We start from the raw sequence: 25,797 nt of genomic DNA on the forward strand, positions 1-25,797 counted from the left end.
GCATGAAACTTTCCTTGATATCTCAAATTTTCTTAAAAATATCTCTTGTCTTTCCCATTATGTCTCCCTGCTATTCTTTGGAATTCTGCATTCAGTTAGGTCTATCATTCCTTTTTACATTCCTTCTTTCTTCAGCTATCTGTAAAGTCTCAACAGACAGCTTTCTTATCCTTCTTTTTCTTTGGAATGCTTTTTGTTGCTGTCTCCTGTACAATATTGTGAACTTCTGTTCATAATTCTTCAGGCACTATGTTTACCAGATCTAATCCCTTAAATCTATTCATCATCTCCACTTCATATTCATAAGAGATGTTATTTAGGTCATATCCTTATGATTTGATGGTAGGCCCTACTTTCTTTAATTTCAACCTCTTCTTTGCAATAAGAAGCTCATGATCTGAGCCACAGTTAGCTCTAACTATTTTAACTGACTGTGTCAATAGAGTTTCTTCACCTTTGGTTGCAAATCTGATTTAGACATTGACTCTTTGGTGATGTCCATGTATAGATGCCATTTGGTTAGTGGAAAAAGTGTTTATTATGGCCAGCAAGTTATCTTGACAAAACTATTAATCTTGTCCCTTCTTCATTTTATACTCCAAGATCAAACTTGCCTGTTGTTCCAATTATCTTTTGATTTCCTACTTTAATGTTCCAGGCCCCTTTGCTCCATGTGACATTTTTTTTTGGTTATTTCTAGAAGATGTTGTAGGTCTTCATAAAATAGATCAACTTTGGCCTCTTTGCCATCAGTGTTTGGAACATAGACTTGTATTACTGTGATGTTGATTGGTTTTTCTTGGATTCAAACAGATGTTATTCTGTCATTTTTGAGATTCTACTCCAGTACTTTTGTTGACTTCAAGAGCTACTCCATTTCTAAGGGATTCTGGCCCACAGTAGTATATGTAGTGATCCCCTGAGTTAAAATTCACCTATTCCAGTCCATTTAAGTTCACTGAAACTCTAGAGACAGGCATCTTTCTGTGCCGGTGGGATTCGATTTGCTTTGGTTTGGGCTGGCTGTCGATCCCAGAGAACGCAGAAGAACCCCTCCTTTGTCTCTGGGTCAGACTTCTTTCCTTTGGCTTTTCTGGGATATACTTTCTTTGTCTATTATTTAAATATCTGAAGACATAGAGAATTCTAGCTAATACAAATGCCAGTGATCAAGATAATAGTAAGTGACATCAGTGTGCGGGGAGTCATAAGAGATTAAAGAAAACAGTTCCTGTTGTCAGCGAGCTTACATTCTGTCCTGGGTAGAGGAGGCCACTACACTTTTATATAAAATGCATGCTAAGCAAGTCCTGGCACCTGGGAGGGGAATAAGAAGGGCCACGGCCATGGAGTGATATTTGAGCTGAGCTTTGAAGGAAGCTTGGAACTTTAAGAGGCAGCAATGAGGAGGGAGGGCCCGGTGGCAGGACATGGACGTGAGAAACAACTTTAGTTGGATCAGAGAGTAGGTGAAGACCGGTGATGTCTAATATTGAGTGCCAGACTCAAGAGGGCTTTAAAGGACCAACTATGCCTTTTATATTTGATCCTAGAGATAGTAGGACTTTGGAGCTTCTTGAGAAGGGGAGTAATGCAGTCAAACCCATTCCTCCTTCTCTTGACAATGGGATAGTAATTATGAATGGGCACATTTCTGAAAACAAAAAGGAATGATTTTTAATACACTGGCCCTTTGTGGTTATTGGAAGGAGAGAATAAGCAATGTTTAATTACTCATTTGAAAGAATACTTTTTTTTAAGTTGTCCAATTTCATTAGGTCCTAAGTAGAATTTAGCTGGAAAATGTTCTGTGAGTATAAAATCTCATTATGGAATTTTCTATTCCACTAAATGGTTATCAAGCATGAAATGTCATCTGGAATCTTCAACATTCATTTTCTTAGGGAGATTGCCAACTTGTCTTTGGGAGGCACTTTCCCATATAAGACATGGCCACTGTCAAAGGCATTCCCAGCATTCAGCGGGAACTGGTAGAGTCCAGGAAATACAGGGGACCCAAGTGATACTTGGTAACTGTCAAGGACTAGCAGAAATCATCGTTCTTGTAATCCTAATACTTTAGATCTACCCCCTGCTGCTCTTTGTCATCAAATTGAGGCCACAGTTTATGGTATATAAATCATTAGGCTAGGAAATCAATATTTGGTGTGATGTGGAACAACTTATTTCCCCTTCTGTTTTGTAGTTTTCAGCTCTGAAAAGTAAAGGGGTTTAACAAGATGACTTCCATAGGCCCTTTTGGTTCCAACATTTCCTGTTCTAAGCCCCCTTCCAGCTGTGATATCCTCTGTTCTAAGGCCTAGCTCTGATATCCCTTGTTCTAAAACCCCTCCCAGCCCTGACATCCCATGTTCAAAGGCCCCTTCTGGCTCTGATACCCCCTGTTCTAAGCTCCCTCCCAGCTCTGATACCCCTTCTTCTAAGCTCCCTATCAGCTGTGATATCCCCAGTTCTAAGGCCTAGCTCTGATACCCCCTGTTCTAAGGCCCCTCCTAGCTCTGACACCCCCTGTTCTAAGCCCCGCATCCCCTGTTCTAAGACTCCCCCTCCCAGCTGACATTTTTTTGCTCTTCTTCTTCCCTCTTCTTCTAATTTGTTATGTTCTCAGTTCTAAAGTCATGTAGCTCAGATATTAGATGATATATTATCTTCCTCACTATAAAATCTGTGATCTTAGGAAAGTAATAGAAGCTCTTCTTCCTACTTCACCCCAGTTCCCCCAGTGCACTGAGGAATGGACTGAAGACCTACAAGAAGGAAATGTTGGCTTTTATGACTCCCTCCTTGCTGGTCCTCAGACCATGGCAGCAGCTCTGCCATCCCTTAGGACAAAGGGGCCAAGCCCCATCAGCGGAGAACTTGCAGTTGGGTTGGAATAGAATCCAGACGTGCAAAGTGTGCCGAGCAGCTCATTAGTGTGGGATGGCTTCCAGCAGCAAGCTTGCGTTTCCGCAGGCTGTAGGAGGGGTGGTCCTGCTCATTGAGCCCTGAAGAAGGGCTGCATCTTGTATTTGCGCAGCCCTTGAGAGAAGGTGGTTCACTTCAGTAACCCAATGGGATGGGAATCAGTGGAGCCTCTTGGTGGAACTGCCACTTGATGTGTTCCTCCATTGATGGGCGGCTTTAAGTGTAGCCCAGCTCCCAGCTGTGCCTGCTGTTGAATGAAAGGGCTGCTGTCCCAGTAAAATAGCAGGTGGAGCTCAGGCGTCATCCCTCAGGGAGCTTCCTTTCAGCCAGTGCATGGGGTGGATGGTGAAGACCTTGATAGGGAATTTTCCTTTTTTTCCTTGAAAAGTTCTTGAAATGGACGTCTGTATGCAAGTATTTAGTTCCCTTTTATTCATTCGTCAGTTCTCCCATATTGATCATCTTCAGGACACCGCAACCAGTTGTTCTGGAGCTCCCAGATCTGTGGCACAAGTGACCTCTCCTGAAGGTGGAGACCCAAGGAGGGCCAAGCCAAAGCACATGGACTGGTCCCACCCGCCTGGGTCTGAGAACGCCTTCTAAAGGAGCCCCAGACACCAGCTCTCCTGCCCAAAAGTGGAGGCATTTGTTCAAGGTAGATGAGGCTGCTCACCCGGTTACTATGGCCTTCCTGACGAATGGGGAGGATTTGATGAGCCAGAGACTGACCGACATGCTGGCTCCCGGCCGACTCCCCTGATACTGGCCAGGTTCTTGGAGTGGCAGTGGGGAGCCGGGCCCTCCGATGGCTGGGTCTCACGGGTCTGCTGTGGTCAGACCTTTGGCAGTGAATCCCACAGGGGCAAAATCAGACCTGGAAAGGCTGGAGAGGAGACGTCATCCAGGTGTGCTCCCTCCCTGTGTGGATGTGGCGCCCCACTGACATGTCCAGTGCCCGCAGGGGCAAGGCTGGAGAGGTCAGAGGGAGCTTTGGATGCCACACAGAGCATTTCGTATCGGCTTCTGGAGGACTTGAGGAGCTCCTGGAGTTTCCTGAGCCGGAGGAGGGAAGTCCTGCATTTAGGGAAATCCCTGCAGTGATGGTGGGAATGGCAGACTAGGGTCAGGCAGACTTTGTGGCAGGTATTCCGGTACTGCAAGCTGGAGGGGATGAAGGGGTGCGGAGAAGGGGCAGATGTGAGAGAAATGGCAAAGGGGGAGTGGGAGGCCTTGGCAACAAATTGGATATTGGGCTGCGGTGAGAGGTAGCAAGAAGTTAAGGATGACTCCTGGGGTGTGAGTCTGGGGCCCTGTGGGCATGGTGTTACCCTAGGCAATAAAAGGGAAGGATATAAGTTCTGACTGAGACATGTTGAGTTTTAAGGTGACTACCAGCTGTCCAGCTCAAGATGTCCAGAAGGCATTGAGTGATGAGAGCCTGGAGGTCAGCAAAGGGGCTGAGGCAGCATAAAGTAATCAAATCCATGGAGTTTCATGAGGTCACCAAGTGAAATAGTGCAGAGAGGAAGAGAAGGCTGGGGATGGAGCCCTGAGGCTCACCCACATGTGGCCTGAAGCAGGATCCGGTCAGAGAGAGGAGGAGGACCAGGGGATAGAGAGAGCAAAGGATGACCCAAAACCTAGAGAGGAGAGGACCTGGGGGAAGGCTCAGTGGCTGCAGAGAGGGCGACGAGAGTGAGGGCTGAGGAAAGGCCCAAAGAGCTGCTGTGCGGTCCCTCGCAAGTAAGAGAAATAACGAGAAGAAAAAGCAGAGGGAAGCTTTATGGCTGCGCAGCCCTTTACGACTTGCTCGGTGCCTTAATTCTCACTGTGACTTTACGAGCCAGGATGTGCAGTGTAGGCTGGCAAAGTGCCCGAGGTCTCCCCGCAGGTTGATGGCAGAGCCCAGGCCCTTTGCTCCATGCCCCCCACCCAGACAGCCTGCCTTTTATGATGAAAACCAAGGCCCTCTGCCTTCTCCCCCTCCGTCCATCAGCATCGTCAGTCCTTGAAGGTTTACAGAACAAGGCTGTGCAGTGGCTGTAGCAGAGGTTTTGAGGACTTGGGTCTCTCTGAGGTCACCCGTCTGGATGCCTGTGTCTGTGTCCGGATGACAAGGGGAGAGGGCCCTCCTCGTGTGATGAGCCAGGCTCGCCTACGCCCCGGATCAGAGGCTCCCGGCCTGTCCCCACGTTAGCAGCGGTGGAAGCAGTCAGGAGGAAGCAGGAAGGAGAATGCGTCATTTAAAAGAAGCCAGGAAGAGAGATGAGAGACTATGGCTCTGACTGACGTCAGGTGTTTCTCCTTGGGAGTTTCAGCCCAGACTCGGTCTGTCTCTGCCTTCGACAGTGAGTGCAACAGACAACAAACGGGTTCTTCTCATCCCCCCGGGACCCTGTGGTGCAGGGTCTGCCTCCCCAGGCCGTTTTTGACGTTCATTTGACTCCAAGTAGGGAGGTGGCTTCAGAGTTTGTGAAAGGGCGATGGAGTCTCCTTTTTCTGGCCTCTGAATCTTGCGCCTGAGGCGCCGGTGCCCAAGGAAAACCTCTCCTCCCGGTCCACAGGGTGAAATTCTAAAACAGAATGATTAACTGTCTGTCTCTTCTGCTCGGCTCCCGGCAATCACTCCGAAGGCTTCTGATTACCGCTGCTGGGCAGAATTGCTGAAGAGACGGCCTGAGTGTGGCTTTAAAAAGCCCACCAGAGCCGTTCCCCCAGACATAGAGACCACGGCTGTGCAGGCGGCCCCGGATCCAGGAGGAGTGGCCTGCGCAGTGTTCCCACTAATGGCACCACAGCCCGCCTAATGTCCGAATCTCCAGCGAGACAGACACCGCCTCGGCGCTGGGGACCCGTTCTGGAACGATCAGGCGGGATCGCGTCGCTGCTCTCGCAGCCACCGGAACCGACTTAAACCCGGGGGGAGGAGGCGGGGAAACACTGCTTCTCGGTGTGGGGCCCCTTGTTGGGCCCGGCTTCTGGCTCCGAGCGGAGGAAAGCCTCTTCCCTGTGCAGCCACCCACCCTCCTGGGCCCAAGTCACAGGCAGGCCGAGGCCCCCAGGCAGCTGGCAGCCTCTGCCGTTAGCCCCCTCCTCATTTGGGATTAGCGGCAGTAACTGCTGGGAGGCTTGCAGAGCCTCTTACCGCTGTGGTTTCGTTTTGTCCTTACCCCCAGGGCAGGGGTGCTACCTTACAGATGAGGGAACGGAAGCCATGAGGGGTTAGTGACCTGTCAGGACCACACGGCACAGAAGTCACTTCTGCCCTCCCGGCCCCCTGCCACCCCCTCTGGTGCGGACCTCACCGATAGCCCAGCATGCCTCAGAATGCCCTCCCCGGGCCTTCCTCTTCATGTTTGCTGAGCGCCATCCCTCGGTCTCTCGGGAGCTCTGTCTCCTGCCTCCATTTTCCCGGGCGATGGAGCCGTTACCACAGAGCACCAAGTCATTCAGGGGACCCCGCATCAAGTCCGTTCTCCTAATCCCCAAGGGACCGTCCCACAATGGCTTCCTACATGGCCCGCTTGGCCACTGGTGTGGGTTAGGGCTCCTAGGGGTCAGCGTTCTCCCGGATGCACAGTACCAGGCACCCAGAAACGGCTCGCCCAGGGGACACTTCCTCTCTGCCGAGCGCTGAAGGGATGGGAGCGATGGCCGGGCTCCAGGGAGAGGTGGGAGGAGCGGAGCTGTGGAGCAGGGCTGAGCTTGTGACCAGGAGCATGGTGGCTTATTGATGCGGGGAGCGGGAGAGGAACGAGGGAGAAGAGGCACGGTGGGGACCAGGAGGGACCAAGTCGGACAAGTTCTGTCAGCGGCAGGGCGACTTGGGTGTAAAGAAATGGGGGAAGGGAGACCTTTGGGAGAGGTGCCTGCGCCCCAGAGTCCCCAGCAGACAGGGAGCCCCCACTGCCGGGCCAGCCCAGGCGGCACCCCTGCTCCCTGTGACATGACAAAAGCATGGAGAGGGGCACGGCAGAGAGCGGTTTGGCCTACGGTCCAAGGAGAGTGACAAGGAAGAAGCGGCCCCCGGAGCTGCTGGAGGTCATCCATCCCAAAGCTCAGTGGGGGATGAGGCTGAGCGGCCTCTCTGTGGCAGACAGACCCCCAGGTGCGCAGTGTGTCAGGGATGGATGCTGTAGGGGTCACTCCAGGGTTGGGCTTCCAAAGGTGCTGTGAACCACGGTGGAGAAGTTCAGAAAAGGGGTGAGTAGGAGGAGAACAAGTTTGGTTTGGGGAACTGTGAGCCCGAGATGCCTCTGGGACCCCTGGAAGAAGCACTGGCTTGGGGGTTTCCCCCAGCCGGAGGTCCGCCGGCCCTCTCTCATCCTGCACCAGGGCTGAGGGTCCCACTGCCGGGTTTTCGGTGGAGAGCCAGCTTGGCTTGGTGAGCCAAGTATTTGGCAGATTGGTCTGACTTGTGCCAGGCAGGCTTGGAGAGGGACGGGTAAAAGCCCTGTCTCAGAAGGACACACAGCAGGAGGGCCCTGGAGGGAGAGCCGGGGCCTTGTGTGACCGTCTCATTTACAGAAGAGACAGCGCACTGCCTAGAGTGTCTGTGTGTTGTGGCCCTCCCCAGATGTCTTGGGGCAGCAGCTTCTGCCTGGGAGGCCAAAGGGGGTCAAGCCTAGACCACAGTGATTCTGCCCCTCTGGGCTTCTCTGCAGGATTTAATAGGGGAAGGAAGGCTGAGAGCCCATGACGCTTTGATTAAGTCCTTCTGTTTGCCAGGCTCTGGGTGTGCAGAGAAAGTAAGCAAATGCTAACACAGGACCACTCAGGAGGCCCTAGAAAGAGATGGTAACGGGCATCCTGCAGCACAGTTCCAGGGAAAATGAGGGCTTCTAAGGGAGGGAGCTGTGGCGGGGAGGGCCCGCAGATGGGACAGGAAGGGGAGGGCACACAGGGTTGGGTGGGAAAAGTGGATTTGGGACGGAAGAAGGGGAGAGTGCCCCTGGTGTTTGAGCTGAGCGGAGGCTGGATGGCAATGGGGAGGGCCCGGAGGGAGCCTGGGAGTCCAGGCAGGGGACAATGAGGAGCCACAGGAGTGGAGCAGAGGGAAAAGTGCGAGAGACAGGTGGAGAAAGGATGGGAGAGAGTAGTCGTCCGAGTGAACGTGAGCCAGCTATGCAATTGGCCCTGTTTGTCAGAGGGCACTGCCCCTTCCAATGTGGCTCTGGAGCACTATTTTGACTTTCCCAAAGCTGGCAAGTTTGGTGTTTCCCAGCCTGTAGATGAAGAAACAGCCTCAGGGAGGGTGAGTGACCTGCCCTCTGGCTCTCCCCAAGGCTCTGGGTCACAGGGTTCAGATGGTCCTGACCCCCCAAGCCAGCAGCTCAGCTTGAGAGGCCTTGCGGCGAAATGGTGGCCCTCCCTAGGCCCGAGGCTGAAACTGGACGTCGGCACTGTTTGGGGGATGCACATCTCGGGTTCGGTTGATTTAGTTCAGGCAGTTTTCTGAAAGTTCTAAACATAGCCGCTTAATTGGACACTTAGCCAAATGTCAGACCGCATTTACTGTCGTACTCAGCTATGTAGTTAATTCTTCAGAACAAAAGGACCCGGTATGTGTCCAAGACATATCTCCAGGGCCTTCCAGCAAGGAGATGTGTTTGGGGGCGAGAAGCTCATATTTGGAAGCAATTTTAGTTTTCATTTAAAAAAAAAAAAAAAAGTATTCTCAGCCAATGTCCAGAATTTTGGGAACGTCTGCTCAGGACCAGGAAGGACATAGAGTTTGAGCTCTTCTTCATGCCTCCCTGGGCCAGCTCTTGCTGGCAGACTAGGTTAAACTGGCCAGGGGCAGGGGCCCTGTGTAGGGCCCCTTGGTGTCCCTTCCCCAGAAGTCTCCTTTTCTTGCTGTCCGCAGTCTCTCTGTGGCCCATTCTCCTTCCAGCCCCATAGGCTCAAGCCTGCTGTTATTTTTGCCTCTCCTCTGGCCCTTCCAAACCTGGATAATCGTCTCAGTTCCCCTTTGCCATTTCCTCTTCCACAGGCCCTTCCACCTCCTTTGCACCTCATCTTACTTCTAGTCAGAACTCTCCAGTGACTGCTCATTGCCAACGGAGTCGAGGTCAGACTTCCCAGACCACCGTCCAAGGCCCTCGGAGTCTATTTTTCCAAGCCTGTCCCCAGCCCCCTTTCTCCTCCTCCTCCTCTGTGTCTCTTTCTCCTCCCCTCCCTTCTCCACCCCGCCATTCCTCCTCATGGCTGCCATTTGATCCCCTGGGCACCGGTTCCAGCCTCTCCTTGTCTTCTCCTCTTGCCCCTTCACCAGCTTTCAGTCTGGTCCTGGGAGACATGCACAAAGGCCTTTAAAGTCCTTCAAAACATGGGCTAGAATTCAGCCCACAGTGAGAGGGCAGACAGCTCCGGCGTGGGAACAGGGTGAGCCAAAGCCGGGGGTGGGGAGAGGAAGCACAGGCTGGATTCAGGAGCAAGAGGGGTTCGGTCTCAGCTGGCCTACGGTGCGGCGAGGGGTGGGTGGGTGACCGTGACTTGGAGGAAAGTGAGGCAGGTGCTGGGCTGTGGAGGGCCCTGAATGCCAGACAGGAGAGGCCCACATCGGTTCCACAGAGTAGAAGGGAGTCGGCATCGTGGGGCTTCCTGTGATGGGGGTCACATCCCCCACCCCTCCCGCCTGCTGGGTGGCCATGGGCACGTCAGTTAAAGCTCCGAGGGTCAGGTTGCCCTTTGTGAGACGGGCGTGGGAAGGGCGGCTGGAGCTGGGCCCCACCAGTCTGAGCTGCTTTGTAAGTCCCTTCTCCCAGCCCCGTGGCTTGATGCCTTCTCCAGATTGGGTCCCAGCCCCAGTGGCAGGACAGGGCTGACTTTCTGGCCCAGGCCCCGGGCCTGTAAGACAAGCCCCCGGCTGGCCCGGCCACACACTGGCATCTGCAGCCTGGTTCTGTCATGTAGCCCGTCGGGGTCGAGCTCGTCTCCTGCCCGCACTGCCCGCCCTGGCGGCCCCCCAGCACAGGGGGTCCCTTCCTAGGCTTGCAGCCTAGACCGGCCTCCTCGGAGGGTTCTGGCTCCCCAGGGGTGTAGGAAGGACTGATGAGATACGTGGCACTTTATAACTAAAGGGGAAGGAAGGTGAGGGATTCCTGCCCAGCCAGCACGCGGTGGAGGAGCAGAGCCTGGGGCGGCTCAGAGAACTTGGGGTGGGACCTTTGCTTAAGGATCAGTAAGCCGTCAGTGTCCGACACTGCTGGGCCCACTGGGGGGGGGTAAGACACCCCCTGAGTTAGGCCTGGGCTCTCAGTTTGCGGTGCTGCTGCCTCTCTGAGAGGGGCTGCAGCGGACCAGTGGTTCTCGGGCTTTCTGCTCCTCCTGAGGAGCCCCCTGCCTCTGCAGCCACTTACCTGCCAGTATTTACCACATTAGAATTAAAATGCCTCCGGATTGTGCCCCTAGAGAATGTTTTCCGGACGTGGGGACTGTGGAACACTCCTTGGGAATTGCAGCCCCAAGTAACCCCGGGCTCCCTCCCCAGGAGGTTCCAGACTAACCGTGCCTGAGCGCGCTGTCTGTCCGTAGCCCTGCCGGCAGCGACTCTCCCCGACGTCCGTCCCTGTGGCCGATGGCCGAGTTATCTCCATGAGTGTTCCTGTCTCCCTCCCTTCCACAGCTCTCTTGGCCATTAAGATTCTCGTCCCCTTTGGGCGTCAGGGGCACAGGCGTTAATCAGAACCCCCGAAGGTGAGTGGCCCGAGCCTGCTGCTGTTGGTGTCGCTTGGTGAATGTGTGAAGGGGGCGGGCGTTCGCCATTCCCTGGTGGAGTGGGAAAGGGATGGAGAGCCCCCTTTGTGCAAGTCTTTAGTTTTGTTTTAAGAACAGCCGCTTACCGATGTTTCTTTTGAGTGCTAACATTTTCATAGATTCTTCCCTACTCATTCTCCCAGAGATTCATCCTTTTATTGTAATAATAAAAAAAAGAATATCAAGGGAAAAAAAAAAACTATCCAACATATCACTGCTCTGATCTCTGTGGTGTTCCACAGCACAGGCTTTGTCACTGTAAAGAGCAGGGCAGCGCATGGAGGTGCCAGTACCCTCATCTTGGGGGAGCAGGTGTGTAGTGTAGCAGTCATGGCGTGTCCCCTAGGCCCCTCCACGCTCCTCCCTGGTCGTCATCGTCCGCGGCAGAACCACAGTGAGCATGCGGGACGTCCCTTCAGCCACGTGCCGAGCCATTCTCTCTTCAGTGGCATGGGCTTCTTTCCAGCTCCTACAGAAAGTTCTACCACAAATATTTTGTGAGCTGTGGGGTCTGTCTGTCTGTCTTTTTTTATTAAACCTTTTTGTTTTCAAAACATGTACATGGATAATTTTTCAACCCTTGCAAAAACCTGTGCTCCAAATTTTCCCCCTTTTCCCCTGCCCTCTTCCCCTAGATGGCAGGTAATCCAATACATGCTAAACATGTTAAAATATAGGTTAAATCCAATATATGCATATGTATTCATACAGCTATCATGTTGCACAAGAAAAATCAGATCAAAAAGGAAAAAATGAGAAAAAACAAAATGCAAGCGAACAGCAACATAAGAGTGACAATGCTATGTTGTGAACCACACTCAGCTCTGCGGGGTCTTTCTTTGTATTTTTCACCCACTGATGTAATCCCAACAGTGGAATCCTGTCCAGATCAAAGGGTGCATGGGTACGGACACTTGAGTCACTGCTTTAACCGAGTTCCCAATTGTTTTCCGGAACAACTGGGCCAATCCCCATCTTCACCAAGAGTTTCTTTCTGGTCATGACTCCTCCATAGCCATCTGGATGTGAGGACAGACTCTGGTATTGTCTTGATTTACATTTCTCTTATTTGTGATTCGGAACATCTTTTCCTTTGATTTTTAATAGTTTAAAATTCTCCTTTTGAGACCAGTTTGTTTCTATTCTTTAACCACTATTAGGAATTGACTTTTAGTCTTATATGTTTCTGTCAGTTGTCTAAACATCTTAGATCTCAGACAGGTCCTTCTTTGAGATATAAAGATTTTTTTTTCTTTCCCAGTTGAATAACTACTTCCCTCCTTATTTGAGTTTGCATTAATTTTGTTCGTGCTAAAGCTTAAATTATCTGTTTTGTCTTTTGTAATCACCCCCATCCTATCATTCATCCCTTAGCTGTGAAACATATGAAGAAGGAAAGAAACATATGAAATATATGTGAAACATAGTAAAAAATATATGTTAAATCCAGTATATGCATACATCTTTATATAATTATCTTGCAAGCAGCTTCTTTTATGGTATGAGTTCCTTTAAATTTGTCTTACAGAGACTATTCTGATTCTTATACAAAAATCTGAGACCATCTCTCCTCACCTGAAAAAACAAGTGATTTTCCAGCACCTTCCTAACTTTCCCCAGCGTAGGAGAGGTCAATAATTACCTAATATTCTCAATTTGTGAATCTGACCTTTTGAAATCCAAACTTCAGTGTGAGTCTTTCTTCTTGGTTTCATCAGCAGCTGAAAAATCAATCAGAGAACACAGAGTTGAGACACTCAAGAAATTTAATAATTTTTCACAATTTATGTAACAAGGAAAAATGCCATTTCACCAGTGAGTGAGTATATGACATCAACCTTGCCGAAAGTCAATATTTTAACACCATTAAATTTAGTTGTCGAGAGTATGGCTTGTGTGGAGCAGAAACTGAGTGGACTCCTCTCTTTGCTGATATCATCTTCCTGCCTGGAATACTCTTTTCTACCAGACCCTCCAAATCCTTTAATGCTTGGCTCAGATCTCCATTCTTCCCAGAGGTCTTCTGTGGCCCTTCTAACCCTGAACACGGCCTCTCTCTGGATTTCCTCAGGACTTCTGCTTTTCCTTCTCATGTGGCCCATAGGGGAGATTCAAGGGAGCGTTTGGGTTCTTTCTGTGTGTCCCCGACCACCCTGTGAACTTTTGGAGGGCAAAAACTGTGCGCTCTTCTCCTTTTAAAGTTAGTGCCAAGTCCTGATCCCTCTTCAGTAAGTAGCATCCATTTGCTGGTGTATTTTCCTACTTTTTCCAGAGTGACTTTAGTTTTTCAGAACTTCTTGTCTGGATCTCTGCTCTGTCCTTGTTAGTGCTACTTCTCTGCTGCCATGTAGCATTTCCACTTCCTCCCTAGTTCCTGAGAAAATAGATGGGACCTGCGAACAGGCAGCGGGGGCGCCATCTTTTCCATGCCTTTAGACACAGTACAGTGTTTTGTATATTAGAACCCCTTAATGCATATTTGTAGAACTGAATTAATAAGGCCTGGTCCCTGCTGACCCGGTGCTCAGATGCCAACACAGAGATCCACGCAAATAACCTGAATGTTCCCATTCTAGGAGACGGACATTAGCGAGGCGCAGCATGCTTTGTGAGGTCTGTGGGCGAGCCATTGGCTGTGGGCAGCAGGAGAGAATCAGGGCAGACTCCCTGTAGGAAATGGAATTTGGACCAGGCTTTAAAGAATGAAGAGGAATTCAACCAGTGTTATGGGATATTATTGATTGAAGGCCTTGGCTAAAAACTGAATAGACGTGTCCACCTCTGGATCTTCCTTTCCTTTATCAGCAGCGTTCTCCTTGGCACCTGAGCAGTACCTGGCTCTTTTCAGGGTGGCTCAGTCATGGCCCCATGCATTATCTTCTTAGCCAAGTGGAGGCCGATGCTGTGGTTTTTCTCTTGGGAATGAAGCCAGAAAGAGTTTGGTTTTTTTATGCTAGAGACACTAGGGAGTCCCTGAAGGTTGTTGAGTGTGGTCACCCCTGTTTTCAGAAGGTTAATTTAGCACCTGGTATGGAAGAGAATAGTTGATCACGAGAGTGGGGAGGCTTGTTAGACTGATGATGGTCCAAGTGGAAGGTAATAAAAGCCTGTGAATGGAAAGGAGATGGATGGGAGAGATGTTGTAGAGGCTTAAAGCTGGGATCCAAGAGAATCCATTCACAAGTTCTAATGAAGCTGGGGATGCACTGGTTGGGGAAGCTGGCACTCTCAAGCTCAGACAGAGTACTTGACCCTTCATGGAGTAAGCTCTCAGGTGAATGCACCACGCTGGGCATGAATATGTCTGCTGGGCCACCTGAATGCTTAGGGAGAGAGAACCACTCAGGGCCAGTTCCTGAGGGCCAGCGTGGGGCCCTGGGCAAGATGGGGAGACATACCCCTCCAAGCGGGGATTCAGCATTGTCTGTTGCCAGAGAGGCCAGACGGCATCCTGCGAGCCCTCAGCATCACCCTCCTGGACTCCTGGAAGGATGGGGGCAGTCCGAAGGAAGTGGGGGTGAGTTCCTTCCCAGGTGAGTCAGGGAGAGGCTGAGTTGGAGTCCAGATGCAGCCCTCATGGCTGCCCCAGAACTCTGGCTTTCAGCCTTACGTCTGCTGCTTCTTTGGGCCGGTGCCGGGCTGGTAGCCACGGATACTCGTTGATGGCCGCGCCTTGCCCCAAGCAGCGTCCTCTCTGACTTCTCTGGGCTCCCAGGGTCCTTGGTTCTTGCCAGCCGGGCCAAGCAGTGAGTCCCCCTCTATCGAGTGCTCGTTAGCTCCAGATTCAGTCAAGTTAAATTGTGTGTGATGAGTTGCTTTGAAGACAGTTCCCCAGCGGCAGGAGCCTCCCAGATGATTTCCTTCCCTAATTCCATTTCTCTGCCCTTCTCCCTCCCTTTGATTTCATTGAGATAATGAGTTGAAACAGCTAGAAAAAAGGCTGCGGGACTTTGCTCTTCCCATCAGGCCTCTCGGAGCGGGCAGCGTATGTGCCGCCTCTGCCAGGGATGGTGGCGTCCCGGCCCCTTGGCCAGATCCTTTCTGACAGGGGGCTTGGGCCTGGGAGGAGCTCTGGCTTCCTCCGTGGCTGTGTCTCCCATTGCTACTGCTTTTTGGATCAGCTTTAAGTCCAGGAGCATGGTGGAGATCCTCCTGCTCTGCGAGCACCAATTTAAGCAAGCAGAGGCTTCCTGCACATCACGGTCCGGTGCAGAGAGACTCGGGAGGGGGCTGGCTTGGCCAGCCTGCACTTGTATCAGCCCCCAAAAGGTGCAGTTCTCATCAGGAAGGCCTTCACCTGAAAAAAGGGACTTAATTACAGGTACAGGGTGCCCTGCAGGCTCTGCAAGGATCAGCAGGAGGGCTCTCAGGTTGACCCGTTGACCGGTCAGGCCAGCTGGTTGTGGCCAGCGCCTGCTTTCTATCTTTGGGATAGAAATCCCAATCCCAATTCCTCTGGGATTTGACAAGAGCCTCCGTCATAGCAGAGCTGTCCAAGAGACCGCTCCCAGTGCCTGCATTTCCTGATGCTCATGGAAGCAGTTGAGGCAGCAGAGGGGTAGCCCAGCCCTGGCCAGCATGGTGGGCCCCAGAGCCCTTTGAAGACAGGTGTGTGTGTGTGTGTGTGTGTGTGTGTGTGAAACTGTGAGCCTGAACCAGCCTTCAAGATTCGCTAGTACAGCTATGCCCAGAAAAATAACTCTGGGAGATGACTAAAAACCATTACATTGAATTCCCAATCCCTATACTTATGCCCACCTGCATTTTTGATTTCCTTCACAAGCTAATTGTACAATATTTCAGAGTCTGATTCTATTTGTACAGCAAAATAACGTTTTGGTCATGTATACTTATTGTGTATCTAAGTTATATTTTAATATATTTAACATCTACTGGTCATCCTGCCATCTGGGGGAGGGGGTGGAGGGGTAAGAGGTGAAAAATTGGAACAAGAGGTTTGGCAACTGTTAATGCTGTAAAGTTACCCATGCATATATCCTGTAAATAAAAGGCTATTAAATTAAAAAAAAAAAAAAAAAAAAAAAAGATTCGCTAGTATAAGCTCCTCATTGGATAGACAGGGAACCTGAGGATTGAGTCCAGCTGGGCCATTCCTCCTTCAGCGCAGTCAGACAGGAAGATCAGAGAACTCTAAGTGATACCCCCAGTGTAGCCAGAGGTCGCCCTGTGGTGGGTGATTGAGTGAGTGATGGGAAAATGGACTTTTTGCCTTTTTTTTTTTTTTTTTTTTGGCCTTCCCAACCAGGGTTCAGAGTGACCTCTCTCTGTGTGGTCGGCTTCATCTCTACTGTCACACAACATTCTCTGTTCTTTGGGCCTTTGGTTGAAAGGTTTCTGAGTAGGATATAAAGTTGAAAGGAAGATAAATAAAAATGAACTTTTCTTAGGCAATTTTCCTGCAAGAAACTTGGTATCTCCTCTGGCCTGGGCCATGAGCCCAGAGCAATCACACACTTTACTAATAGTGGGGGAAAGAATGTCCTACTTTCCACATCATGATGACCTCCAGGGTTCATTTAATTAAAAAAACAAATAGAAACGTCAGGGGGAGGGAAGCTGATAAAAATGTCTCAACTGAGATTCTCACGGTGCCTTGTTGTAGCAAGGGACCCTCGGACCATGAAGGCCAGGGCCACAGAACACTCTCTTTGGTAGGATCTACAAGGCTTCAGCCATGGCCTGGGAGATGGGCCGTGTTGGCCAGTGAGGGCTGACCCTGGGTGAGAAAGTGGCTCTTGAAGCTCCATCTGCCGAAGTGGGGCCAGTTGCCTCCTGGACAACTGCACGACCTCAGAGTAGACACGGACCTGGGCCTGCCATGAGGTGAAGTGCCTTTCTTTGGCTTCACATTCTGGGACAGTACAGTGCCTGGCACATAGTAGGGCCTTAATAAAGGTTAGTGATGGGCCCTGGCTTATCTCCTGCTGCACCTGAAGATCGAAATCTCTAAAATCCAAGCCCCTTCCCCTGTACTTCTGAATTTCTCTGTTCTTCTGGACTCTCAGACTTGAAACCTTTTATCATCTTGAAAACTTCCTTTTCCTTCCCCCCACCACCCTAATCCAAGTGGTCATGGGGTCTTTTGGTTCCTTCTCCCCTAAGCCTTTTGAACTCCAGGCCCTTTAATTGGCAGGACTGCCACCCCACTGCTCCCGTATTCACCCCGTCCTCACCTCTCCCTGGCTTCCTAGCCTGCAGAATCTGCCTGCCCCAGTCCGTCCCAAGTGCGGTGGTCCCAAGGCCGAGCTCAGAGCTGCCCGTAAGTTACCAGCTCTCTCTCCAAAGTGGAGAGAAGAGAAGCTGGGTTAGCAGCAGTTTTGGTTCTGCTTCTGCCCTTTTCCCTCACCACCCTCACCAGTGATGAAGCACACTCTGTGCCCGCTGTGTTTGGTAAGCACCGAGGTCTGAAAAAGGCCCGCTTCCACTTGTCCCCAGTAACCACCGTCACAGCTCAGTAACAAGATTTGTAACCGTGCAGTTTTGGAACACAAACTCTGTTAAGCCATAAACCTAGTTTTAAACATGATTACAAGCCCTCCTGTGAGCGCAGTCTGAGTGTATAAGTGAACAGAAGGGGAAGCCAATCAAATTTGTGCCCTTTTTTTTTTTTTTCCTTCTTTCTTTTTTTAAGAAGGAGGGAAAGAAGAATTCTTGTGATTGTGGCTAGAATCAACAAACTTAAATCAGGTTTTCCTGGAGAGAAAAATAAGAAAGCCTATAATCTGAGTGAGGTCAAAGAAAGCAAATTGTCCTTGTCTTTCCTTTTGAGAAAAGAACATGGATGTTTTGTTTGTGTGTGCATTTATCTTCTAATTAGCATCTGTTGTAGATCTCCTAGCTTCATGGATTGTTGGAGCTGGAAGAAACCTTGGGGGCCAATGGTACCGATGCTCTCATTTGAGGAAATGAAGGCCCAGAGAAGTTAAGCAGTCTCTCTGAGATTGTCCAGTGGGTGAGCGGCCTTCCTCTTCCGACCCACATCTAACGCCTTTTCTCTCCACTCTGATTAGCTAATGGGACTAACCACTGATTGGATGATCAGCAGCCGCCACTAAGTCATTAATCGCACTCTGAATGATCTTGGAGGGATGTCAGATAAATAATGATTCCTCTCCTGCCTTTTCTAGGGATATTTCAGAGATTCATGGTAAACCCTTCATGATAGCCCCAAAATACTCAAATGCTGGTGGCTGATCCTCAGACGATCACATCATATCGTTGGGTTTTTTGAGCATTTCAGGTCATAAACATGTGCATAGGGAAGCCTTGGTTACTTGGGAATAGGAATGGGAAGAGCCTCTTGCCCCAATACAGATATCCCTCCCCCATGAGGGTCCTCCAGCCTCTACTGGAAGGTCTTTGGACGTGGGAAAGTCACTTCTTTAGGGGATAGCTCCCTCCATGATGGGGGATGGGCCTCCAAGACTGTCTCATTCTCTTCTCTGGGACAAAGGCCTCTCTGATAAGGGGTGACAGCTTCCACTTTCCCTCTCCCTTAATCTCTGTTCTAGGCCATTTTTTACCCGATTCTCCTGTCATAGAATTTCCAGTCCCCCTTGCTGTCCTAGTCCATTCACTTCTGAACATGCTCCATTGTTCTGCAGTCCTTTCTGAGAGATGACCCTGCATCCGAGTACTGTATTAGAGATATATTCTGATCAGCACCCATCTCTTGGGGAATGGCTAAACCAGTTGTGGTGCATGAATGTCATAGAATATTACTGTGCTGCAAGAAACAGAAATACATTCTGAATCCTGGGAAGCCTGGGGATCAATTAGGAGGCTCACGCAAGCATCCAGCTTTGGCTTGGGGATTAGAGAGACATGGATGGTCGCATCCCCAATAGCATTTGTTTGGTGCATTAAAGAATTAAAAAGCCAAAGTGCTTTGTGAGTTCCAAAAAAGAAAGGGAGACTTCCTGGAAAAAAGTGGAATTGGGTTACACTTAAAGGAATGTATAAGAACTCAACAGAGAGGCGGGAGAGAGGGGTGGATGAGGATGGGAGGACTTTCCAGGGAGAGGGAACAGCAGGGAAATGGCCTGAAGGGGAGCACACAGGGAGACTAAGGGTCAATCATTTGGCTTGGAGCAGAAGATGGAGGAGGATAACAGGAAATGAGGCTGAAAAGGCAGTGGTGTGCCCACTGTGGAGGGCCTCGGGTGCCAGGCACAGGAGTTTGACTTCGGCCTTGTGTCCTTTAGGGAGCGGAGGAGGCCCAGGTATACTAAATGTTTGCTGACTGCTTCTGTTGTTAGGACAAGGAGCCTTTGTGGACTCCTCTTCTGGTCTTCCTCCTTCCCACCTGGGGGATGTGGGATATTCCCAGAGAAGTGTCAGTGAGCTTGGAGACTTCTTCCTTCTGCTGGCCTAGATTGAGAACTTGTACCCAGAACTGGGGACACAGATATGACAAGAGCCCTGGCCTTCATCCCGGGAGCCTTGCCTGTTCTCCGGCGGATGAGGGTGGGCCCAGGAACCAGGTTTGGTGCAGTGGGAGGGAGAGCAGGCAAGGTTCAGGGGAAGGTGGCTCTTGGAGAGGAGTCTGTCAGAGCTGGGGAGTGAAAGGGTCCCCCCGGAGGTCCTGGGGCCTGCCTCATTATATTTTCGTCACACCCCTGGCATTGACTGGCTCCATTTGCTTTCCCTTTCCAAGCCAGACATTTCACATGGAATCAGTATCTGGGACAGAGTGATTAGCCACTTGAAAAGCGGCTCTTAGAAAGGCTGACAGACCGTCATGGCTGCCAGTGCAGGCTCCAGAGGCAAAGATTCATGACTGAGGGACCGCCAGAAGGACGGGGGCAGAACTACCAGAACCGGTGGTGGAGAAGGCAATGGATGGACGGATTGGGCCGGGTGGGAGTCTTCTGCCAACGTCCCTCGGCTGACCAGGGCTCCTTCCTCCCTTTGTGCTCTCGGTCATTCCCCAGGCTCAGGCTCCTGGCCTGCTGAAGGAAGTTGACTTCCTGGCTTTGGGATATTGTGCCCCCAGCCTTGGGATTCAGAAAGCATTAAGCCTCCTTTCATGGGTGGGCCAAGTGGCTGGGGCAGCAGCCCCCATCCCTTCCCTTGGGTTGGCCTTTCTTCAGAACCTCTCCAACTTCCCTCTTATACTTGCCCCTAACAGGTGTAGACAGTTGGAATATGGCCTCGGGGCCCAGCACTCTGAGCCAGGAGGGTTGCTGATGAATGTTCCCCGAGCCGCTTGTCAGATGAGGCCGCTGAGATGCGGGGAGACCAGCGTAGAGACTTCACACCCTTCTTGGTCTGTTGTGGTTGTACGGGGAGTAGGCGAAGCGCCAACTGTCGGTCTCCCTTCCGGCCCTCTCTCAAGATGGCCCCTTTTGAGCTCTGTCAGGTCAGGTACTGGCTGCCATATACCCTTTTCTCATTCCCCCAAGCCCAACCAAGGGCGGATTGAGAGATCTGTCCCCAGCCCATCGCCTGCGGTCCCCACTGGTCCAGCTCTTCCTCGGTATCCGGAGGCTGCCGGCTTGGGATCCAATCCGTCAAAGACTTTGTGACTACACTTGAGCGCCATGATGCTTTTCACTGGGCAGATGCTTCATTCGCCTCCGTAGGCATTGTGCTTCATTACGTTTTCAGCAGAGCCATCAAATTAGAGACTGCTATGGACAGAAAAGTGAATTAGGCTAATTAACCTGGCTGTGTTATTGGTGTGCTGACTCCTGGGTTCTGGCTTCATCTTTTCCTATTAACGGAAGAAAATAATAATTGTAGGCAAATGAGTCCTTTGTCTCCGACAGTATTAATTTATTCATCTTGGCTCTGTGGTAATTTGTAAACTTCTGCCTTGAGTGCCTTTTAAACAGCCCTAACCATGTTGTCTGCTCACTATTGATTAGCAGATGTTTCTGCTGTTTGACATCAAAAGCCATCTTCTCTTCCCATCATCCTCCCTAAGGATCAGAGGCTACTCTCACTTAAGAGAAAGTCAGGGGGACCCAAGCAGTGCCTGGTGATTGGCACAAACCCACAGGAAAGCCAGCGTGGACATGGCGGCTCCTTCTCAGTTTGGGAAGTGTCAGTGGGACGCACAGTTGTGTGTGCTCCCCCAGATCCCTCGTGATTAATGAGTAAATAGAGATTTAAGTGGTTACTATGGGCCGTACACCACGCAAAGCTCGGGGAGGTTAATTTTGTTTGAAAAAGTTGCCTTCAGGAAGCTTACGGTGTAATGGGAGTGGGGCACAGTGTGCAGACAAATGTGTACAAACAATCAGAGAAGAGAAGGGGCTGGGAAGGGCTCCCTGCGGAAGGCGAGATTTTACTTGGACCTTAAAGGAAGCTGGGAGTGTAAGTCATCACAGGAGCAGAGGAAGGCATGGAGCAGGTCGGAGAGATGGCGGGCTTGTTCATGGAGCCTCTGGGGGCTCGGGACATGGGGTCGTGAGGGGAGGAAGGCGTGAGGGGGTCAGAGAGAGCAGGAGAGCTTATGTGGGACTTCCAGTGCCAAGCAAAGGGTGTTACATTGGATCCTGGAGGAGGATATCGATAAGGAGAGGGACACGATGGGACCTTCATTTAAGGAAAGGCCCTTTAGTGGTGGAGTGGAGGATGGTCCAGATAGGGGGAGAAGGTATTGTCACAGCCCAGGTGGGAAGCAGTGAGACCTGCACCGGAGCAGGGCAGTCAGAGCAGAGATGGGAGCTGAGAGATGCTATGGAAGGGAGCTAGCTACAGCCTGGCTACGGGAAGGGGCGAGGTCATGAAGACCCCAAAAAGATTCTTGGATTGGGACCCAAGGGACGGGCTGCCCTCACTAGGGAGAAGTGGGGGGGCATTGGGGCAAAGATGCTGAGTTCTGCCTACAGTGAGCTGGGGGGACCAGTGGGAGGGGCTGGCACTCACCTGTAGGAGGAGGAGGGCTAGACAAAGTTGGCCTCTGACCCCTCTCCCTACCCCCCAGACCCATTAGTTCAGACAGGAAGGAAGCCTTTATTTAAGGGGGTGCCACAAGGGGATGAGGATAGCCTGAGACCTTAGGGAAGCCCCTCCCCTGAGCTCAACTCAGATTTCCCTTGTGTAAGATGTGGATCATCAGCCCCTCCCTCACAGGGCCGTGTCCCACAGAGAGCTCTGCAAACCTCCATGTGCTCTAGAAGTGTCAGCTGGGACTCTGCCCAACACTGGGCTCAGTGCTGAGGTCCTGGCCCTCACAGAAGGGAGGCCTGTGCAGAGACTGCAGGGACAGAGGCTGAACGAGGCAGCCTCTGAGGGAGGTTGGTGCGGAGACCGCAGGGACAGAGGCTGTGGGGAAGAGGGGGGAGAGGCTGCAGCTTGGAATAGTTTTGATTTTTAGGAGGCTCAGAGATTCTCTATAAAATGCTAACCCAATCTCAGGGCTTGACAGAGCAGTCCCTTACCCCCAGGCTGCCTCCTTGGGGTTGATGGTACACATCATTTTTGGTTAATAAAACACTTCATGAGGGCTGAGGATTTAACACTGGAAGAGCCCTGGGCCATGGCAGGCCTGGAGGTGGTAGCCATTGCAAGACCAGGGCCTTGGGGCCGAGAGTGGGCCGAGTCTTCTGCTTGGTGTGATTACAGGAGGGCTTTTGGTTTGGGTGGGTTTTTGTTTTTGTGGGTTTTTTGTAAATCTGGACTCAAGCATTCGTTCTGCCTTGTAAAGGTCAGCTTCCGAGGGCATCTGTGCCTGTCCCGTGGTAGACCTGGCAGGGCTGGGCCCTTCTGCCCCTCCCCCAGCGGGTGTGCCAGGGGCAGGCTGTCCAGGGAGGGGCAGCTGGGGCTAGTGAGGCCTCCGCCATGTGGACAGAAGCCCCCAGTGAATGAAAAGTGATGCTCTTGATTTAAGGGTTGGACCTAACAGAGAAAGGAGAGAGGCAGCTGCCCGGTGTCTAAAGGCCCCAGAAGGCTCTGGACTGGGAAGGGGGTTCCTTGATTTCAGTCTAAAAACCCACGTTAGGAAGGCGAGGTGTTGGGAGAGATGACTGAAAACTCATTGGAGTCATCGTTACGAAGGGTTCCTCGGGGAACTGTGTTGGATTTAACTGGAGATCCCTAATGTGGAAGGAAAAGGAAGAGGATCCCGGTGGGGAGGAAAGGGAGGAGGGGGCGGTGGTGATGGGGAGGAGAGGAGGGGGCGGTGACGTAGGCCTAATAAATGAGTTTTTAGCACTGGAGCAGACTCTCTCTGGCTCTCCCAGGCGGCCGGGGGCCCCGGCCCTGCTGTCCAGGTCTGAGCCTCCCGGAGGAGGCAGAAGAGCCCAGTGGCGCCGCCCCCTGGGCCTCAGACCGGGCGCACTGGCCGAGACCCGAGTGCGGCCGGCGCTCCCCCGTTGCCCCCGTCTGCCCGCGCTGCCCACTCCCGAGCTCCCCCCTGACTCCTCGTTCTCTGGTCCTCAGCTGCTGCCTGCTGCCCGCTGTCCGGCGCCGGCCCGCAGGCCGCTGGCTGAGTGCCCGTCCCCGAGCTCCCGCCCTGACGCCTCCTTCTCTCTCTCCCTCCAGGAGCTGCTCATCTTCCTGCAGAACCTACCCACGGCCCACTGGGGGAACGAGGAGGTCAGCGTCCTCCTGGCGGAGGCCTACCGCCTCAAGTTCGCCTTCGCCGACGCCCCGAACCACTACAAGAAGTGAGCCGAGGCCGCGCCTCCCGCAGCAACGCTCCCGCTCTGGTTCGCACTTTTCCCGACTCCCCTTCTAACTGTGGCCCTTTGCGAGGGGCGCACTGAGGCCGTGTCTACGCTGGCCCCGGCCCCAGAGGGAGGCCGGCGCCTGCGCCCACCAGAGAGCCGGGGCCCTGGCCCGTGTAGACACGGCTTAGAGAGCCCCGCTTCTTGCACAGAATGGGGGATCCCGAGGTACCAAAGACAGACAGGTGGACCCCTGGGGCGGGGCCTTCCTGAGGCCGCCCCCGCCCCTCCTGGGCTGTCTCGTTGCCAAACCCCCGGAGCCCCATCCCCAGGGCCCGGGAGCGCTCGGCCGTTCTGCGGGAGGCCCGGAAGCGATGGTGGCTCGGAACCCCCGGGAGCGCTTGCCTCAGTGGGCTCGGCTCAGACTGGAAAATTCTCTTCACCTAAAAGTCAATGGAAATTAAAACACAAACGAACAAAACAGTCCAATGTGTTGTGAAGCACGTGGTCCCCAAGGCTTGTTCCAAGGAGGGAGGGCCAGAGCTGACCCCAGGCAGCCCATAGGGGTGGGCCCTGGGCATCGGAAGGCCCCTGGGGTCGCCGGGCTCCTCTCCCTTCTTGGAGCAGCCTCCCCTGCGCCCCCATGCCCTGCGTTTGCCAGCCCAGCAGGAGGGAGCCCGTGGCAGCCCTGAAGGTGGGCCCCTGATCTGGGCCCCAATTCCCGTCCTGCTGTTGCCTATGGGAAAGCCCCTCCCCGGCCCCCCGAGACCATCGGTCTGGCCGTAGGACCCCCCCCCCCAAACCCCGTCTTTGCAGCTTCTTGAAAACTCCTACTTCGGTTGCTTCTCCAGAGGGGCCGGGACTAAGCCCAGCCTCCCTCCAGAAGGGGAATGCAGCCCGGGAAGGATAAACCGGGCCGGGACGTGGCTGGGAGGGAGCACAGAGGTCTGCACTGGCCCTGTCCCCCTGCCCGGGGACCAGGATTCCCAGGGCTTTTCCTCCTGTCTAGTGTATGGAGCAAATGGAAAGCCCACCTGACCCAGGGATGAGCCTTCACTGAGAAATGGGGGATTGTCCCCAGGGCTCCGGGGGACGAGGAGGTCTCCAGGGCCAAGGGTCAGGGAAGGGAGCTGTGGGCATGGGCCAAGGGGATGTCTTCTGGGACAGGAGCCCTCAGGGCAGGATCTGGGGGGAGTCACAGGAGCCCCATAATTTGTAGGTGAGAAACAGGCCCAGAAGAGGGAAGGGGCTTCTGGGACTGCCCGGGCGGCCCCCTAGATCTCTGTGTGCACCCTGGGCACTTCCAGCGCACTGGGCTTCCACAGTGCCTTTCTTTGGAAACGTGCAGGGAGGGGGCTCGGCCGTGTTCTTGATGAGTTGTACCGGATCTGTCCAAAGTTATTAAAGTTCGTGGTGTTTCAAACGCAGCGTGATGGAAGCATCTGTGGTGGAAATCACTTTCAAACGCCCAGAGGAGTCACCTGGGCCTCAGGATTGGGACAGGCCCGGGAGAGCCTCGGACCCTCCCTCGGCTGCAGAGTGAGGGGGAGGCCCTGGGCAGGAGGGTCTGTGGAGGGCAAGCAGCAGAACCGGACTGCACTCTCACCCTGTCTAGCTCTGGGTCCAGTGATTTCTCCTGAACAACGAAGAAGGCCCCTCCCAGCCCCCAGCCCCTGTTCTCAGGCCCCTCCCAGTCCCCCGACACTATCCAAAGACCCCTCCCCCCCGACATTCTCTACTCTGAGGTCCCTCTCAGCTCAGGAACCCCCGGAGGACGAGCCCAAGCTGGTGAGAGGCCTGTTCTCTCCTGGGTCGCAGGCAGCAGGTGGGGGCGGCAGGCGGCTACAGAGACGCAGCGAAGCCTTCTGCCCGGATGGGCTGCTGAGCACGAAATGGGCTGCGCCTGGAGCCAAGAGGCTCCCGTGTGGAAGGCTTCCGGTGGCCGATCCCTGATGGGAGACGGGGCGCCGGGCTGGAGACCGACCTTGCGGGCTCTGTCCTGGGCCGTCAGTGGGTGCTGACCGTGTCCCACAAAGCTGGCCCATCTCATTGTCCCGGTGTGGGGGCCGTGGCCGTCCACGCCGAATCGCCATGTTGAATGGCTGCCCAGCTCTTCCCTCCTGATTCCGGTTGTTCCAGGGTTCAGCCCTAGAGGTCTTCATCACATTAGCCAGAATCACATTCCGGGTTTCGGAAAGAGGCCTGCTTGCTTAGAGTCTGGGCATGAATGCAGCCTTTGCCCACCCTCCCGCCCCTGTCTCAGACCGTTAGCCCGAGCAAGTCTGAGAGACTCTGGCAGTTGTCTCAGACCATCTGCTGCCCATCCAGAGGTCAGCCTCTGCAGCAGCCCGGCCCGGCCGGCAGGAAAAGAAAGCCTTCAAATGTTTAACCACTTGTCTGCATCAGCACCCCCCTTCCCCCCCCCCGGTTCTCTGCCCAGACTCGTTCCTCAGTGGTTTGCACCCCCAACTTC

General features: G+C 52.8%; 1 protein-coding gene across 1 annotated transcript in view; it reads left to right on the forward strand.

Annotated features, from left to right (window-relative positions):
* Positions 1-24,747, forward strand: part of TBC1D22A (TBC1 domain family member 22A) — a 268,659-nt gene extending 243,912 nt beyond the window's left edge. Inside the window, exon 13 of the mRNA XM_031941147.1 lies at positions 23,200-24,747. Within this exon, the coding sequence (XP_031797007.1) occupies positions 23,200-23,328 (129 nt within the window). The 3' untranslated portion in view covers positions 23,329-24,747. The remainder of the gene's footprint in view (positions 1-23,199) is intronic.
* Positions 24,748-25,797: the final 1,050 nt, after the last annotated feature.

Source organism: Sarcophilus harrisii, chromosome 5, assembly GCF_902635505.1.
Source record: "Sarcophilus harrisii chromosome 5, mSarHar1.11, whole genome shotgun sequence".
NCBI lineage: Eukaryota > Metazoa > Chordata > Mammalia > Dasyuromorphia > Dasyuridae > Sarcophilus > Sarcophilus harrisii.